The 18632-nt window shown below is 36.9% G+C and overlaps 1 protein-coding gene across 3 annotated transcripts in view; it reads right to left on the reverse strand.

Moving 5' to 3' along the window:
• The window catches only part of SDK1 (sidekick cell adhesion molecule 1), a 417626-nt gene that overhangs the window by 276945 nt on the left and 122049 nt on the right, over positions 1-18632 (reverse strand). For all 3 annotated transcript variants that reach the window (XM_075104852.1, XM_075104851.1, XM_075104853.1), the window contains 2 exons: positions 13624-13730; positions 9357-9504 (listed from right to left, as the gene is read on the reverse strand). In XM_075104852.1, coding sequence (XP_074960953.1) covers positions 9357-9504; positions 13624-13730 — 255 coding nt within the window. The remainder of the gene's footprint in view (positions 1-9356; positions 9505-13623; positions 13731-18632) is intronic.

Below are 18632 nucleotides of genomic sequence, written 5' to 3' on the forward strand. Positions count from 1 at the left end.
AAATACTTGCAAATGGTATTGGCTGCTGAATGACAACAGCAAATGCAGTTTCTTGAAAAACCATTGAGCAAAAACTAGCAAAACTCTATTTTAAAAAGTGAATAGACTTTGAGGCTTTGGAGAAAAATAGATAAAATCTTGTTGTACAGACCTCAGCTTCAATGCTTTCAAGTGCATTTCCTAAATAAGGTCTTCTTTTTACCTCTACTTTGAGAATTCAAGTAGTCAGGAACATACAAGCTAGAAATTGCTAGATATTTCTTCTCCTGCTTTTTGAGCTAGGAATTTATTTGTCAATTATACATTAGGTTCCAATCCTACAAATAAGCCACTACAAACACAGACAAAATGTTGGCAACATTCAGTTTTCCAGTGACGGGAGGGAAGATCCAGAGGGGAGGGATGCCTGGGAGGCATCAGTGTTAATATGGGGGCTCATGGGGGAAGAAATTACAGAAGAGTGAGGCAGCTGATGGAACAGGCATGGGAGCTTCTCCGATCTTTCAGGGAGGCTGGCTTTTGTTCCTACGGGGCTTCACAATAAGATAGTGACACTAGGGTGGGCCATACTGTCAGGACACTGGCACTCCCTCTGCCGTGTGAGTGAAAGCTGAAGACCACCACTTCCAGACCACAGTCTTCCCAACTCCTCCTCATCCACCTTCTCCTCCTCCTAGGATTTGCGATCATTTCCCCGGGCCATGCCATCTTCTAAGTTTCTCTCTCTTTTCTTTCTTCCATCAGGGTTGAACAACACAATCCACCTCTCCCAGTATCCACAGACTCCACACATGCACCTGTCTTGACCTATGGTTTTCTTCATTTCCATGCAGACAACATGTACCAGTCAGGTGGAAGAGGAGGAGAGGCATAGACTTCCTCCAGCACTTCCCTTTCTTACCCTATCACCTTGCCACTGCTATGGTAAAATTTGGCTGATCTGTTCTAGTCTCTCCCCACTCTAGTGACAGGAGTTTAGAGGGCAAAGCAAAGCCAAGAAAGCTTAGCAAGCAAGTGATGACCGTGGTCATCCCAATAAAGAGATGCCATGTTTGCTTATGTCTAGAATTGGTCCTGACATGTAAAACAACAGATTTGTGTAATATATAAAAACAGCCACAGGCATATATTAGGAAGTAAAAGGTAGTGCTAACATGCAGCAGACAAATAGATTTCGTATGAATATTGGCAGAATTTGACCGTCTTTTCTCACTTCTAATTGCAAGATGCCTTTACACTATTCCACCAGTGCCAAAAACCACCCCTCTCACACAGATCAGATAGACCCATGAAACCTTAGAGCATTTAAAATTTATTTAAATTCATTTGGAATCTGTTAGATGAAGGCCAAACACAAAACAGCTAAAGATTCCACTCACAACTAAGGATCAGAGATAAGCCATAGGCAGGCTGCCAGCTTCTTCCTTTCTCTGCAGCATTAATGTAAGGTCTGCTTCACATTTGCTTCCATGTACCACATTCTTTAAATTCAAGTTGAATACTGTTAACAAAGTAGACTTGATGCAAATCAAACACAAAAGCCACAATACATCGCAAGAGTGCAACGTCTGTGGTTTTCCTTTCTTCCTGTATCACACAACAGTTTTCAATATGAAAGTAAACCTGCCAAAATCATAGGCTTTTAAAATTATTCTACAGAAATCTGTATTATACAATTACAAACTTATATGCCGTAACACCTTTGCACGTCATACAAAAATCCACTAGAAGCATGAAGAAGGACAGCATTTATCCATTTCTGCGTAGAAAGAAAATTAATAATCCTTTGTAGTATACAGCCAGAGTACTGACAGATACATTTTACTTCAGTCAGTTTTGATCAATAAAAGTTAATTGGTAAACATAAGACATTACCTTCTGCTATATTTGATAAGTCACAAGCATTTTGCATCTATTTCCATAAAAATAGAGATATGTGAGGGGTCGTAGGAGATAAATTGTTCCAAGGGATTTGTGAACAATTGCCACTTTTTAAGCATAAAGCAATAGTTTTCTTTTGTATAATTGCTCTTAAGAATGACTGCAACACTTCTAGTCTTATCTTGGCTGCATATTAAACTACGTCTGTTTGTAGACAGAGTAGTTCAAAGATGGACATAAAAATTTTTTTCCACAAAAGCACATTAGCTGTTAAAGGATTATATTTGTGATTTGTCCCTAATATCATAATTAGTTCTGATTAGGAGACGCAGCACAGGCAAGAAATGAGCTCCAAAGTACAATGACAGTGAATCTTCATATTTACCCACCTCTAAATTGGATATTATTTTTAAAAAATAGTGTAAGTTCACATTGAAAGAGAAATGTTAACACTTTTTTCATTGTCCATATTTTCTCTCAAAGTACATTTGTCCCCAGAAAGCAACAAACTCATAAATCATTTTCTACTGCAAGCTGTGATAACTAAATCATACTTAGAGCAAAAAGGTTTCCTTCTAGTGACAGTTCCATTCCTTTTGTTTTACAAATTCCAAACCTATGATTAATAAATGTAAAATGATTTTGTTCTTTAAATGTGATCATCTTAGGGAAAACAATATCCAACAGTCAGATTTTCTTCTTAGACAGCAATCTTTAAATTTCTATTGAAATTTACAGCTATTGAAGATTGTGCTGAAAGATGCTGTGAACAGCTGAAGCCCGTTAAAACACAATATTAGTTCCAAGCATCAACTCTTTTTCTATCAAAAAATATGGATTTTACAGTGCTGGCATAATGGCAGCAACTTCCCCTGCCTTGTAAAAAATATGTATTAAAAAACCCTTCTGTGGTTTGTCGTCCAAATTTGTAATGAAGCATATTGGTCAAATCCCAAAATGTGCCTCACACCTCATCAGTCGGAGTGTCTCTCTTGGGGGGGAACCGCTTCCAAATGAGCCTTGCTAAAAGGCACGTTCTTCAGCAGCAGTTTTTTTCTGCTATCCCTCTTCTACCCTATGATGGGCTGTGTTGCTCCTACACACCATGCACTCAGCACATACATGGTCCCCAAATATGACTCAGCCTTCCTCTCCATCTAACCAACACAATAGATTCCATCCTAAAATTTAAGACGTCTGTAGAAGTTAATTTTTGAAACACGTTTAAAACCTGTGGCAAACAAATTATGAGGAGAGAGAAGAACAGTGAGGTTGAATCTAGACAAGTCACACAGCTTCAGAAAATAATCCTGGGATTTGTGTACCCAGAGGTGTTCACGTTTCCCTCTACTGAGCACAGTAGACAATAATACTCAAAACAGTCCGCTGACAGCATCCAGGACTGCTCAAACTGAGTACTTGAAGAGATGATGGGAGATTTCCCTACAGTCTTTCATACGCATATGGGCCTTGGGGATAACAGTACAATTTTATGTAAGATGATTCCTAGTGCTGCCTGTTCCTTCAAATTGAAATTACTCAATGCAGAAGTTTGGTTAAATAAATGAATAACAGGGTACCAATGAATTTCAGTCTAAGGAACTAATTTAATTCTATTAAATATTCTTCTTTTTCAGGTACTGACTTTAAAATTAATGTGGAGCCTGTAAAAGGTACGGACAGATAAAAAAAGCTTATGGGTTTTTTGTCACATCTCTTACTGCTGAGAGACATCACTCCACTCCATCATGTTAGCAGACTTAACAGATCCGCAAACTTTTTTTTTTAAGTATTGCTCAGCTAATACACTGCCGAGCTGACAGCCTCTGAATTTATTGTTCACCAATGCTAATCATCACAATTTTAATTAAAGTATTATCCAGTGTTTGTGAAAAGTAATTATGTGCAACTAACGTAAGTTGTATGACAGGCTAGTATTTGTAGAGAAATGCATTGCTGTCACTAGAACTGCTCATATAAAATGAAGTGGTGTTTGTTTTAAAGTGAAAATTTTATACATGGCACATTAAGTGAGCTGCCATTATCAAGGCAAAACCTAATCTAATGCCAGTATCAGCCCGAAGTTTGATGTATTATTCCCAGAAATTTTAATTTTTCTCATCTTTTAAAGCCTATTTATCTGGAGCTACTTTTTTTTGCAAGTGTCATTAATATATTTGAAATTTTACTTTAACAAATGGCTGGTAAATCTGCACGAGCTTTGCTTATTTGCAAGGTATTATGAGTGTTCAAAACCACAGCAAGTCGTATTTGACAGTTGCTTGAGCCTAACATATCTTCATTCCACAATTTGTCAGCACATTTAGTCTCTCAGAGTTAGTAATGGCCACACACATTCAAATGCATAATGGATTGTTCTTACTGAAAAAAAAAGATATTAAACACATTAACTGCATCGTCTGTAGGTATACAGCTGTCTAGTGGAATGGAGTGCATTTTTAAATGTTTGGGTTCATTAACAGTTAACTAAGTGACAAAATGCCCACCCAGCTGAAAGGGACAACCCAGAAGTGCCTTTATACGCCCAAAATGATCTTTCCTGTTTTGTGTCAGACATAATTCCACTAACAAAAGACATGAGTTAACATTCATCTAACTGCAGCTTACTAGGAGAAAAAAATAGTTTCACTGTAAGAAAGTTAATGAAGACAGTAATAATGTCTTCACAGTAGAAGTTTTCTTCTTAAAGAAGAAACCAACAATAAACAAACTGATAGCTAGAGTGAACCTTCTCAGTGAAAAAGCCCTTCACTTCGAAAAAGGTTAAAAAAAAAAAAACCCTCTAGGAGTACTAAGAATTTATTCCTCAATACCACAACTGAAAGGCAATTGTAGACCTTGACTGTGCTACTGTCCTTTGTGCCTCTCCAAGGTACTGTAGATGCCTCGTGTAAAGAAAGTTAAATGCGCTCTGCTTTTAAGTCTGATGAAGTACACCCAGGCAAGGCAAGCTGAAGACTTGACATCTCAGAGTAGCAATTTCTTTTGATGCAGTTACCTTTAGAGAAGCTATTGTTTTCTGTAAGATGTGAGGGGAAACAGGCGAAATCATCCCATCAGTCAAGACCCTGGATAATAGTGCAGTTGTAATTCCACATTAGTCTACTGATGTATTTGGAAAACATTAATCTGTCTAGGTGTAAACTGAAGTCTTCTCTAAAACGTCTTTGGAAAATTTTGTGTAAAATAATAGTAAAAACCACCCCACACCCTGATTCCTCTCCTTGCTTATTTTCTCTTGCTGTTGATCTTTGGTCTTCTCTCTGATTCTCCACTTCACACTTTTCTAGCATGTACACAGCTTCCTTCTGATGATCGAGAAACAAACACCCCTGTAAATTATCAAGCTGAGGCTTTGGTGACAGATAATCCACAAAAGCCAAAATGAATATACATGCACACTGTACTAAGCGGGAGGGAGACAATTTTAGGACTCTAAATTTTTAAATACACACCATCATGTTGCACTAGCTCTGCTGCAGATTTGTTAGTTGCCTTAAGTCATAAACTATAACAACAACCCCATGAGTATATGCAGGCCATTTGCTTCACATTCATATATTATAGAGGGATTTGTTGACTTCACATGCCCACTCATTTAAGAGGAGCTTGTCATGCTATTCTTGTTTTTATCAGGGGGATTTAACAAAATATTATGGCACCAACACCACTAAAATGGGAATTAATACATAGCTATTTGCTGCAAAATTCCACTATGAGTTATGCTACCGGTTAAATTAAACACAATATGCAGTTTGAAAAAAATTGCCTATGTCTCAAAGGAAGCTTTCTCCCAGAAAATATCACAGCCATGCACACATGGAGTAGGATTACCATTCTGACTGAAAAAAGGTAAAACCTGAGCTATCTACTAAATTTTCTTTTATTTCCCCAGCCTAAACAACTGACAATTTTCAGCCTAAGGATCAGTAAGAGAAATACAAAATTACAGGTTGTTACACCAGGTCATCAGAATTCAGGAATATCTGCTCTGGTGAGACCCCACTGCGTCCAGCTCTGGAGTCCTTGGAACAGGAAGGACATGGACCTGATGGAGCAGGTCCAGAGGAGGCCACAAAAATGATCTGAGGGCTGCAGCACCTCTCCCGTGAACAAAGTTTGAGAGAGCTGGGGTTGTTCAGCCTGGAGAAGAGAAGGCTCTGGGGAGACCTTATTGTGGCCTTTCAGTACTTAAACGGGGCTTATAAGAAAGATGGGGACAGCCAGACTTTTTAGTAGGGCCTGTAGGGATAAGACAAGCGGTAATGGTTTTAAATTAAAGGATAGTAGATTCAGACAAGATATAAGGAAGAAATTTTTTATGATGAAGGTGGTGAAACACTGGAACAGGTTGCCCGGAGAGGTGGTAGATTCCCCATCGCTGGAAACATCCAAGGTCAGGTTGGATGGGTCTCTGAGCAACCTGATGTAGCTGAAGATGTCCCTGCTCATTGAGGGGGGGTGGCGTAGATGACCTTTAAAGGTCCCTTCTAACCCAAACCATTCTATTGTTCTATGATCTGTTAGAACCGGCAACTGTGTTAACGTGTATAAATAATTATTAGAGAACACAAAGAACAAATAAGTGTCTTATTTGACATATTGTAAAGTATCTTTAAAATAATATATATAGTGATGCCAGAATTCTTTGACAGTTCCACAATTCCGTTATCTTGGCTCCCTAGAAATACACTGCTTTTGGAATGCTGAGTAGCTGGCAGAACCACCTACAAACCCACTCCCCCACCACCAAATATCCTAAATACCGGTAAACAGAGTGAAAGGGAAAGGCAACAGCATTTACTACCTTAAACCTGCTATGTAAACCCTACTGCAGAGCCAATTAAATGACATTCCTGGAAACACCTTAAGAATTTTTTTTTTCTCAGAACTACTCCTTACTTTTGATCTTTCACATTTCTCACATCAGGACAACTCAGCACACTCTCTGTTTCCACATCAGTGAAATGAATTCATTCTAGTGGTGACAATATTCCTGTGTAAATAAGCATCGGGATCATTATTATGGCATAAAAATGGTGCAGGGTTAAGTACATGTACATTAAGGCTTTTGCACGAGTAAGAGTTAATATGACCAACTATTTAAATGAACTGTTTTCTTAAAAGTTGCCAGAGATCAAATATTGGGCAATGCCAAATTCGTCTGTATTCAACAGGCACTACTGAGAAATTATTAGCTACCACAGGCACCACTACCGTCCTCAATTTTAGCACTGCTTATTTCCTCAGCCTGCATCCACTGCAGCAATGTCCCTCTTAGAAATCATTATTACAGCTGACAGACTGGCTGATTATTTTGGCCAAATCATTGTAAGCTTGTTTAAGAGGATTAAAAAAAGCTTTATATTGATTTAGCAATATTAGGTACTTCTAATCAGTTTGAAAAGCATCCATACAAGGTGGATGTATCAATTTGATTGGTGCATCAGTCTAACTGGATCACCTGCTAAACTGATCAGTTAAATTGATACACCTCTTTGTGTACAGAAAACATGATGTTAAATGCACAACTTGCTCCATGGATGAGAAACAGAATTCCCATAAGATATTTTTACATTTCCCACAGTTTTGTCTGCATCCTCTCTGTGTCAGGTTTCCCGTATTTTTAGGGCTGCCATATTTACTTCCAGAATTTCACAGACAGCAATATGTGAGTGGATGCTGTATGGTTTTTCCAATACTTTGAGGGAGCAGCAGACCTACTGCGCATGGAGTGCACTGATGATTAGTATGTGTACCATAAATCCGTCCCCTCCTGAACTTATCAGGCCTACTATACGACATATATCAAACTTCCAAGTAGGTTCACACTTTCAGCACGTGCACTTCTACTGCAAAAGTATTCAGAAATTCCTACACAGGCCATGCAAATGTCCTTAAATTCCTTTGAGACAAGATTTCTGACCCGGAAGAAAAAAAACGGAAACCTTTAGGTATATTTGATCCCCAGTATAGATGAGAGTTTGACAGTTTTCCCATTTGTAACCATTACCACAGCGCTATGAATTACAAGAGATTTTACCCTAACAAGCCCAACAGGGTAGCAATAAGAGTAAAGCATAGCCTACGAAAATTAGGATTTTATATTAATGACTACACGACACACAGACCTCTACTTGCAATTTTCCCATAGTGTGAGAGAAGTCACACAAATCTCATTTTCAGACATTGCATGCTTGCTTGCCTAGGTCACTCTGTTCTGTTTCCCAGGAATAGTTCCCAAGAAACTATCTGATACTTGGATAACAAGGGTTTTTCACCATCTGCAGATTTTTGATTTGTGTTTTCTCAGCATTGACAAAAGAAAATTTGTAATGTGGCAGGAGTGGAGGAAGTAGATTCTTAATGGTTAATAACTCAGGATTTGTCACTTCACTTTCTTCAAGAGATTGCCCAGAAACCCATTGTTTCATCTTCCAGCTTGTTTCCCATCAAATTACTATTAAATTATTCATAAATTATTACATAGTTACTTCACATCCCTGCAATACTAATTTTACCAGTTTCAAAGAGCTTTCAGGTTTAAAAAATGCGCATAAGCAGCAATAAAATAGACAGTAAGGATTAATAAAATTAAGAGAGGGAAAACTCTTTCTGGATTTAATATAAACTCTAAAGACTCACCACCCCTTCTGGAATTTAGCAATATCCTTTACCATCATTTGCTAGCACATCTTTCCCTTTGAACACACGAAAATGTAATACACAGATAAAAATAACCGTTGACATTTCAACAGTTTCCTAATAAATTAGGCAAGTAAAAAAAGATTTTATCTACATTTTTTAACGTTACCACTAACTCCTTCAGTCTCTAAATAAAACGGTGCAGGTAAAAACACAGGGTGACTTCATAACTGTTTCAGGAAAGGATAAATGAGCACACCTTGAGATAATAAAAGTGCAAGTACTGTGCCATTAGTGGGTGAGCTGCTAATTAGTCAAAAAGAAATAAAACTGTCATTGTAGGCTAAAAAGATATGGAAAAAATAAGCAATATATAGAATTTTATCGTGAGGAAAATAGTATTAAGCATAACTCCATGTATTAAAAAAAAAATCAAACTCATCTATTAAAAGAAGAAGAATCTCAGTATTCATTAAGTTAGTCCACTCAAGTAAACATAATTGAGAGATGAGCATTTACTTTTCCAAAATGTATCATGAAAATGAATAGCGTGAAGGAAGTGCAGACATTCTGCGTATCTATTCCCTTATGCTGCACCAGTACCATTAAAATCACATGAATTATTTTGTCAAACTGCTTAGGAAGTTCAGAGATGGTCTTAAAATAGTAATTTATCTCAAACTTAGTATGAACAAGGCTACTTTATTCTCTTTAAACCTTAATTAGTGTACTTAAAATATAAGTTGTGCTATCAAATGTAATTAATCATATTTTAGGGTGGGGATATTTTGAGCTTTAAACTGACTTACACTCTGCTGCTTGGTATAATCTTGTGCCCGTCTCTAAACCATGTCACTTGTGGTCTCGGGTAGCTGAGTATGTGTAGGAAGTTTAGAACTGCAGCTTGTCCTTGAGTCACTGTTTTCCTCTGGTTTGTGTCCGTGAAATTTCCCATATCTGCAAAGAAAAAAACAATTATTAAGAATCCTAGAAGTTCTTGTCTCTCTCCCCATTTCTTTTCAGCAGACAGAGAAATAACTGTTTTACAATAGTCATTGACATTGCTAGAGTCAGTCAATACAACACACTACAGATGAGACACTGTTGATTAATACAAATTTGGATGAACGTAAGGCATAAGGCAAATCCAAGTGCTGCTAGTGCACACAGAAGGTGCATCAGTCAGCAACACTGCATGGCCTCAGAGTTCTTTTGCAATAACTGAGTGCTGTTAACTAAAAGTGACATTTTAATGGAGGTTTGTTTTGGGGTGAGGTTTGGTTTGGGTTCTTTTTTAAATAAATCCTTGCACAATATAGAAGAATTTCCAGTGCAGTGCAAAGGAATGCACATGGTATATATAATTTTATCAATTGTTTTGGTCCCCAATTTTTTTTATCCTTTTATCCATAGCTCCCCAAATAGACAAGCAGCTGTATTGATGGTAGTCAAACCAATGTACGGTCAGATCTATGCAAGTAAGCCATTATACCCAAATGGATATAAAACAGCAAGGCTACAGTCATGTTGGCAGCTACTAGTACTTCTGGCACTACACTATGGTTTAAGTAGCACATCTAGGCATTTCTAAAGGCAGCAGTAATATTAAGAGCAGCTTTTAACAAAAATTTTAATGGAAGAAAGAAAACTCCAGTGCAGGACCTCTGTCTCTGAAGGCTTTATTTCACAGACAAGTTACTCTATCTATGGAGTCCTTGTAGAAATTCAGTGAACATTTTCTTCATGTTTTTCCTTTGCCTTTTGTATCACATTCCTATCCATTAAAATAAACAGGGCTGTAGGCTCCTACTTATTCACCCTCCAAAGAACTTCTAAGCATTTTAATTTACTTTAAACCAAGAACTGACACACACACAGAACTGTTCTGCTTTCTGCCACTAAATTCCCTTTTTTTTTTTTTTTTTTTTAAGGACTACAGGGTTCTTTACAAGTTCTCTGCTGCAGAGAGGGATGCAAAGGACATTGAAACGTGGAAGACTACTGTCAGGTCTGTGGATGGCAGGAGATGAGAAGAGACAGAACAAGAGCAGAAATTAAAAACACATGGTATTTTAAAGAAGCTTTAATCATCTTTGTGATTTTCAAGTTATTTATTCAGACATAATCAGCATTGTACTTCCTCTGTTGCTCCATATTTCTTACAACTGTGATCAGATCATCTGCCTGAAAAGGAGTTTTAAACCTTGTAGGTGGTTCTAATTAACTCCACTGTCATATGATTATTTTATAGTCTTCACAATCCAAGAGTTTTTAAGTCCATTCTGTAACTAAGATTACTCAGCAGTTTTCTCACAAATATCTGTTCCCATTCAGTTAAGTAATAAGCTAGCACATGTTGAGAACTTTTTTTTTAATTATTTAACAAGTTCCCTGCTACTTCAGAAATCTAGGACATGGAAAATACCTCACATCTTTCTCAGTGCACTAAGAATTTTTCACTAGAAATCTTGCATTTAAGTGTATTGGGAAGCATCCCCTGTCCAGTGGCAAAAATAGTTAATTTCCTGTGAATCCTTCTGAGCCAAACATGTAACATACAGTTCCCCATAACTCTTGATGACTGGATAAGATTACTTTAGTAATTCCTTGGAATGTTGCTTTCTGATATGTTTTCAGGAATGGCCAAGAAGTAAAATATGGTAAAATATCAGGTATTTCATTATGTCCACTCAGCTTAAGTCAATTAATTTAGATCAAAAACATTAAAGTACAGAAAACAATCACGCGGTTTCAGTAGCTACCCTGCACAGAGGGAAAAGAAAATATTTCAAACCTGTAGAACACTTTCATCTGCGGGAATAAAGTGCAAGTCTGTCTGACAAGTTTCACTATGGAAGCCATATAGGTCACGATAGGTTCAAGACCAAAGGTCTCCCAAGTCATGCAAGATCTGCTTTGCTTTGTCTCAATACCTTTATCAGTGAAAATAAATAGACAGACAGACAGACTGCTTAATTCAGACAGAGAAGTCTTAAGAGACAGATTTTTAGCCTTGTTCAGCAATGCAGAACTACAAATTAAATGGGGGGGGGGAGGGAATTAAAACTGAAGGAAATTAAGCAATTACACTTCTTTCTCTCTCAAGAACAACCAAAGACACACACAAAAAAGCCTCAAGAAACAAAACACTTCACTGCAAATCTTTTCCTCATTCAGAGGGGAATAAAGGTGTCTTTTCAGGAGACAAAGTTCTTTAGCAGCAGTATCAAGGTAAAGTATTCCTGTGCCTCCTTCTCACTATTGTTCCCACAAGCACTTCCTCAGGAATTGCTCCCTCCACCATGCCAGTACAACTGCCTGTACAGCTGCCTGGGGAATCAGATGGGGAGGGGGGAAAGAACTATTTTGACAAACCCTACAAAATAATTGTTGTTTTTTTAAATTTTGGAGAAGCTTCCCAGTCCACAGCTGTACAAACAAGTTTTCCTGCTGAGCCTAAAAGGAGGGTGTGCTACATTGCAATACAAGAGCAGGAACGATTAGTGGGATGGAGGAGAAATGGGTACATGTTTCTTTGGTACTGCTACCAAAGCCTTTGTCCCCTGAAACCACACCTGTAGATGCAATTCCAGAGGCATCTAGGCTAATCTAATTGCTCACTGCTGCAGAATGAGAAGCATCTCACCCTTGCCTTCCCCTGCTCCATCTTCCCCTTCTAGCCTTGTTGGGGGTCCCTCACCCCACTCATAGTTGTGCTCACTCACATCAGCCTTCACTAGATCCTCTGTGACCTGATATAATTCACTAAAAAAGAAAAAGAATAGTCAGAAAAGTACTTGCAAGGGTCTGACCTGCGCCAGAGTAAGCACAAGATCACTAGGAGGAGTATACAGCAGGGGCAAAGGGGCTGGCAGAAGGCAGGGAAGGAAAACCTCATTTTAGCAGCAGTGGATTTTTACATTAGCTCCCAGCATCTCTGACACAAAACCACTGAGAGATCAAACATCAAATTCTGATATTACTGACATTACAGATATAGTAACATAATTTACTGTAATACAGCAAACTGGTAAATATGATACCATAACTTACATAGTCTGCAACTGTTTTTATTTGAAAAACACAAGACATCCCATGTAATTTCCCTCATGACATAGTGATTAACATGAATAATTTCCTTAGAATTGGGTTTCTAATAAATAATTCAATTTATCTAAATTCCACTTATCAAGTGACATTTACTGCTACTGAATTTCCAGTTATTGACCCTGAGGAAGAGAAATTTGATCCACGTATCAGATGGCTTGCATGCAGTATATAAATCTATCTTTTTAATTTTTTTTTTAGGCTTTTACTTTGAAAAACGAGTAAGGCCTAATTTTATGATTATTTCCAAACAAGTTATTTGAATTACACTTTCTATACATTAACTAAAAAAAAAAAATTAGAGTATGTGACCATTTCTTAGGTCATGTTAGCTAGCACTAACTCCTGAGAAAATCAATTTAACATTTCCAAATGGAAGTTAGATATCTGAAAAATTCTACAGAGTACAAACTGAAGAGATACAAACCTCGAGGGTTTGTTCCAGAAAGGTGTTGAGAACAGACTTTTAAAGTTTAGTTAGCAATGTTTTCACTGTGAAACATCTGCTTATTTTGTATCTCAAGAATTATGATCTGAAATCTTCATGGAGCTATCTCTACCGTCTGGTTTTCTTTCAGATAGCCTCTGCTGTCCTCTGGGCTTTTTTTTCATGTTTTATTTTGCTCGATTGTTTATTTTGCACTATATGAACTTTCTCAATCCCTGTGTATTCAGGGAAAGATATAATGGTTTTCTCATGCTACTGCTGCTTCCAAATGGTCTCGGTTTGACGGTTTTGAACGGCTCAAAGCTTGCTCTAAAGACTTAATGTTGCACTGCTTTGAACGGTTTCCTAGAAGATAACTAGAGTAAGTGCGAAACTTCTTGTGATGCAATAATTTTAAAATTTAATAAATATGGTATCTAATAACTTTTCAGACTAGCAAATGTTACTGGTACATTGGGTTTTTACCCACAGAAAGAATCGGTTAACTAACGAATCACAGAATAACTTCCGTTCAAACATACATGCCACTTGAACTTCGGATCTTCTTTGCAGCAATGCCCCCATCCTGTTTCGTACGATGCACTGATAAAAGCCAGCATCAGACCTCTGCAAAGCTGGGATGATGTACCTGTAAGACCAGATGCAGAATTATAGCGCACTTCTTTCTAAAGGCAGATCAATGCTACTTTATGTGGCATTTCTTATTTCTCCTCTAATATTTTACACATTGGCTCAAATGCTTATTGTAGGTTTTCTTACAAACAGCATTCTCATGTAATCTCTGGTCTTTGGCTACAATATTACCTGTATTATATGGGAGAAAAAATAATACTTGAAACACACAAAATATCTTTCAGTTTTAAGATCTGCTTTTGATAAATACTAATTAGTTCTCCATCATTTCTCTTGAAATACAGATTTAAATGTTTTCCTTAGTTTTATCTACCCTCACTCATAAGGCAAAAAACAACCGGTATTTTGTTCAGAGGTGGCACAAGACGACTACAATCTAAATGTAGGCATTAGAAAGACTTGCAAGAAATATCAAAGTTCTCCAATTTAAGAAAAGACATTTACTACTCCGTGTGACCACTGCAACTCAGAAGAATACTAGGGAAAACACAGTGCACGGAACATTGTATTTGTTCTGTCCTTCACTATACTTAAAAAGTCACTTAGTCCACTAATGCTCACCTTCCTCATTCAACTCTGTCTGACTACTCAACATGAAAATGAGCTGATAGGCACAGTTTTAATGTGAATAGAACACATGAATAATACAGATAATGCAGCATTAAACAAACATTAATCAAAGCGCATATTCCCCCGGTCACCTTCTGGAGATATTATGGTAGGATTAATGAAAGTCTTTATGAAAAGATAAGGAAAAATAAAACTGCTGAATTTTAATCTTCAAAATTTAATTCCACTAAAAGAAAGCATCCTCTCTCATGCTCACACATACTATGCACACCCACATACAGAGCTTAATATCTGAACAGGATCAGACAGTATAAAAACAAAGGAGGTAGAAGAAATCTAGTTTAAGTGATAAATTAAGACTATAATCACTGCATTATAATTACAATCAAATACACTATAGCAAATAGGTCAGGCAACCAAATAAAGCAAATTAAACCAGAGCCCAACACCGTGGACAAATTTTAGCAATTTACTGTGATTCCTAGGAGACCCTGGCTTCCCAAGTATACGAGCTACAGGCAATCGTGCTGTCTGTCTGCCCATGTGCCGAAGCTGACTCCTCCTGACCTCCTTTGGAGCAACCAGCAAAATTTTCTCCAGGGATTATGACAATTTGTACTGGGAAGATAAGGAAGACTTAAAATAGCACTCTGTTTGGGAGCAACAGTAAACCCAACAATCAGCACACAAATACTTGCTGGTCAGTGAGTACATAACTCTGAATTAGCCGGGTTGCCTCTTGCCTGATGAGTATGCCATAGGAAATAGAGTGAGAAAATAGGTGAAAATACAAGGCATAGGGTAGAAATCAATAGGACATAAGGCTTTGCTAGTTTCTTACAGAATCATTTCCTTCTCTGCCAGGCAGATGAATGTTGCAAAACATAATTAAAAAAAAATTTTAAAAAGGATTTTGGCAAATAAATATTGCCAACTCATTTTTATAGCTCATTTTACCAAGCAGTTTATAGCTTAACAAGCTTTTCTTCCTCCCATAAAGATTTAGCATTGTACTTGGCTAACATTTATTCCTCTGCTTGTCTGTTAAACAGACCCAAAATTAAAGGCTTCCTTCTTTGATGTGCACCTGTACTAAGACAGTAAGGCAGAGTTAGTTTTTCTGCCACTAGGACAAAACAAATCAATTAGATCAGAAGTGTCCTACTTTGGTTTTCTTTTCTAACTTATTAATGTTTCAACAGGAATCGTTCTTAACATGTTGCCTGAAGAAAATATTTCAAAAGTTTATAGTGAAAATCCCATCCACCTTGAAAATTCCAAGACAGCCCAAACCTACCAAGCAGTTGCCCTCTCAGTGGACCTTCTGGCTAACAATGTGTGGGTAAGGCAAGCAAAATTAGAAGACTTAAATAACAAAAGTAAAGAAAAGAGACAATGTATGTTTAACGTTAACTTGACTAACTTGAAAACTGCAAACCTAGGCAAGTGATAGATATCAATGGAATTTCTAATTCTGTGTTTACAATTTGAAGCAATCTATATGCACCTCGTATTGTATTTTTTTTCAAATTTACTTCTCTATTGCCTTAACTGTCAAAATACTGCTTTTTGTGCTACACTTCCACCGTTCTACTCGTTTTCTGATATGCAAGAAGGGATATAAATAGTGCTTTTCAAGGGTTAATACTATTTTTTGCAGTGTCGAGACATAATTTTGCTATAATTTTGTCCATACTCTCAAGATACAAGATCTTCCCATTGTGTAGATTCTAGGAGGCTCCTTAAGGTTTCTGGGAATCTGTGCAAGTACTTTAGAAAGTCAGACCAGACAGTTTCTCTGTTTTGAATGGTACAGCCAGTCAGAAACTGGCTGTTTAGGAAGTTTCCATAGCAAGATATAAAGCAACAAGCACAAAAGAAAGCTTCAGGGGAAGTCTTCCAGAGTATAACATGCTCCATCAGCAGGATTGCAATGAGTTAAAGGATGAAGTGGCATCAAACACCTAAAGAGGAACGCTAGCCAATACTTACGTTTCATTCCTAATTTCAAGTTTACACCCTCACTTTAAATTTAAATGCTCGAAGAGTTAAAAGTGAACCTACAGGCTACAGGTTTTTAATAGCCATAATTGTGAAGACAAAATTAAAACCAAACATATTTTATTGGATAGTCATGTAACTTACTATTAATTCAAACTTTTTAACAAGGGACTTACACATCAACTGATCTAACTCTTATTACACAGGATAAAATTAAAACATGTCTAATGTTAAAAACAGAAATATAATAATCAGATACTTTTAAATAGTTTGGGAGGAAAGTGTACTGCTACTGAGGCATAACCTTAGTTTCTTAAATTCAAATAAATTAATATCTTCAGGCCACAAAAGCAAATATGGAGGGCACACCTGGTCCAGAACTTAACTCAAAATGAAACAAAGCAAAAAAAAAAAAAAGTAAAAAAGTCACTGCCTGAACTTTAAAGACTCTTATAGACATAACCAAAATTGCTACCGCAGTCAGCAATGTTGATTTGTTTCCATTACATGTATCTCAGATCACAAAGAATTTATAAGGTTGTTTTATAAATTCTTAATACAAACTAGTGTATGCACAGTCACTATAAAAGCCAGGCTGTGCACATAATCAGCATCGTTATACAAAGAAAAGCTGTTCTTTCAGGGTCACCAATGTCAAAATGCAAAGACTCCAATTAGTTCTTTACTCACTTGGTGTGTTATAATAAGCTTTGAATATTTTCAGCCTGTTACAGTATAGACATTACTTTAACTGAGACACACTAAGTAATATCAATTACCAAAAATCTTTGATTGATGATTCAAGTTGCAGCAGAAGTCCCTCACACAAGAAGGATTCATGCATTTAAACAGAGTATTTACCCAAGAGAAATGCAGAGCAAACTATTATGGGGTCAAGGTTTAAGTTTTGCAACTGGAATTTTTATGTCTAAGCATATCTTTCCCTTGCTCTCATTCATCCTAAGGCACCTATGCCATAGAATCCTTTCTGGAAACTTAAAGCTTTGCATTTCTATAGAATCAAAATCCTATTTGGCTTATCTCTATAGCATAATAGTAGTAGTAGGGCTGCAACTTCTAAATTAATATTTTCTATCAATGTTACTTTGTTATTATAAAACAATAGTCTCCTATCTTCTTAATCACCTCCATAGCACAGGTTTTAATTAGAAATAGAAACAGGAACAATATCAAAAGTGCAAAATTAATAAGTACAGCCTGTATCATGACCTGACATTCACTAGACTAAATTAAGTCAAATGATAAGAAACAAGGTACTCTATACCGGTATGGATACATACAGCTTGCGAACGGCGTTCCAATACACTGATTCTAACTCAGGCTGCAATACACAGTGAAATCATGATTTTGTACTAGGATGTGCACTTTTTGAAGAAATACCATGGCATCCTCATCTTAGCTTCAAAATACCACACATTCTTTTTCAGGTTTCTCCTAGTACCATGAAATATAGGTCTCTCAGTGACTAGCGCATTTACAGAGCTGGAGTTCTAACCTTTGTTTTTTGTTGATTCCACCTTCACGTGCTTTGTCCTCCCACGCCATTTCTTTGTCTTACTTTCTCAGCATCTTACACAGTTAAGAGCTGTTGTCAGCTCCTTCTACCAAGAAACTACAATAGACTGCTGTTGTTGATCAAAACAAGTGGCATTTACACAGCGATGCTCAAACCTTCTGTGATTAATTGTGCCATTAGAAATTTTTTTCTAGAAATTATTCACACATCTATATGTGTGTATGGCTCATTCTGAGGAATCAGCGTATCTCAAGGCTTGAAACAACAACCGTTAATAGATGTAATTACTCGGGACTAAGTGGTCTCATCTAAATTAAAAGTCTAACTTCCACAAAAGTTCATCTAGAACTATATGTTTGGTTGGAAACAGACTTGCTGAATATTTATGTGCTAAATGACCCCCAAAATTTTAAAAATATTCTTTAAGGAACATTTTTACCCTACTGCTCTTTAAATGTAGATAAAATGGAAATATCGAATTAATGTGAGGTTACAATTTTGAAAATCTTTGGGAAAAGTAATTACGGACTACCTTGTGTAACAATATAGAACTTTATATCATTATCTGCATTTTTATACTAATCTATACTGTAATTTCTGTCTAAAGTGATGGCGCACAACTTCTCCCTACCTTAAGCAATGTCGTTACAGAAATGCAGTGTTTAGCTTGGTTTGCTAAGGATACAAGTGTCACACAAGGGCTCCATCTGTCACATGCCCACCCCCTATAACTCCTGATCTCACTAGGTATTTTCAACAAAATTTGAAAGCAACAAATAAGTTGCATAA

The sequence above is a fragment of the Phalacrocorax aristotelis genome, chromosome 10, assembly GCF_949628215.1.
Source record: "Phalacrocorax aristotelis chromosome 10, bGulAri2.1, whole genome shotgun sequence".
Taxonomy (NCBI): domain Eukaryota; kingdom Metazoa; phylum Chordata; class Aves; order Suliformes; family Phalacrocoracidae; genus Phalacrocorax; species Phalacrocorax aristotelis.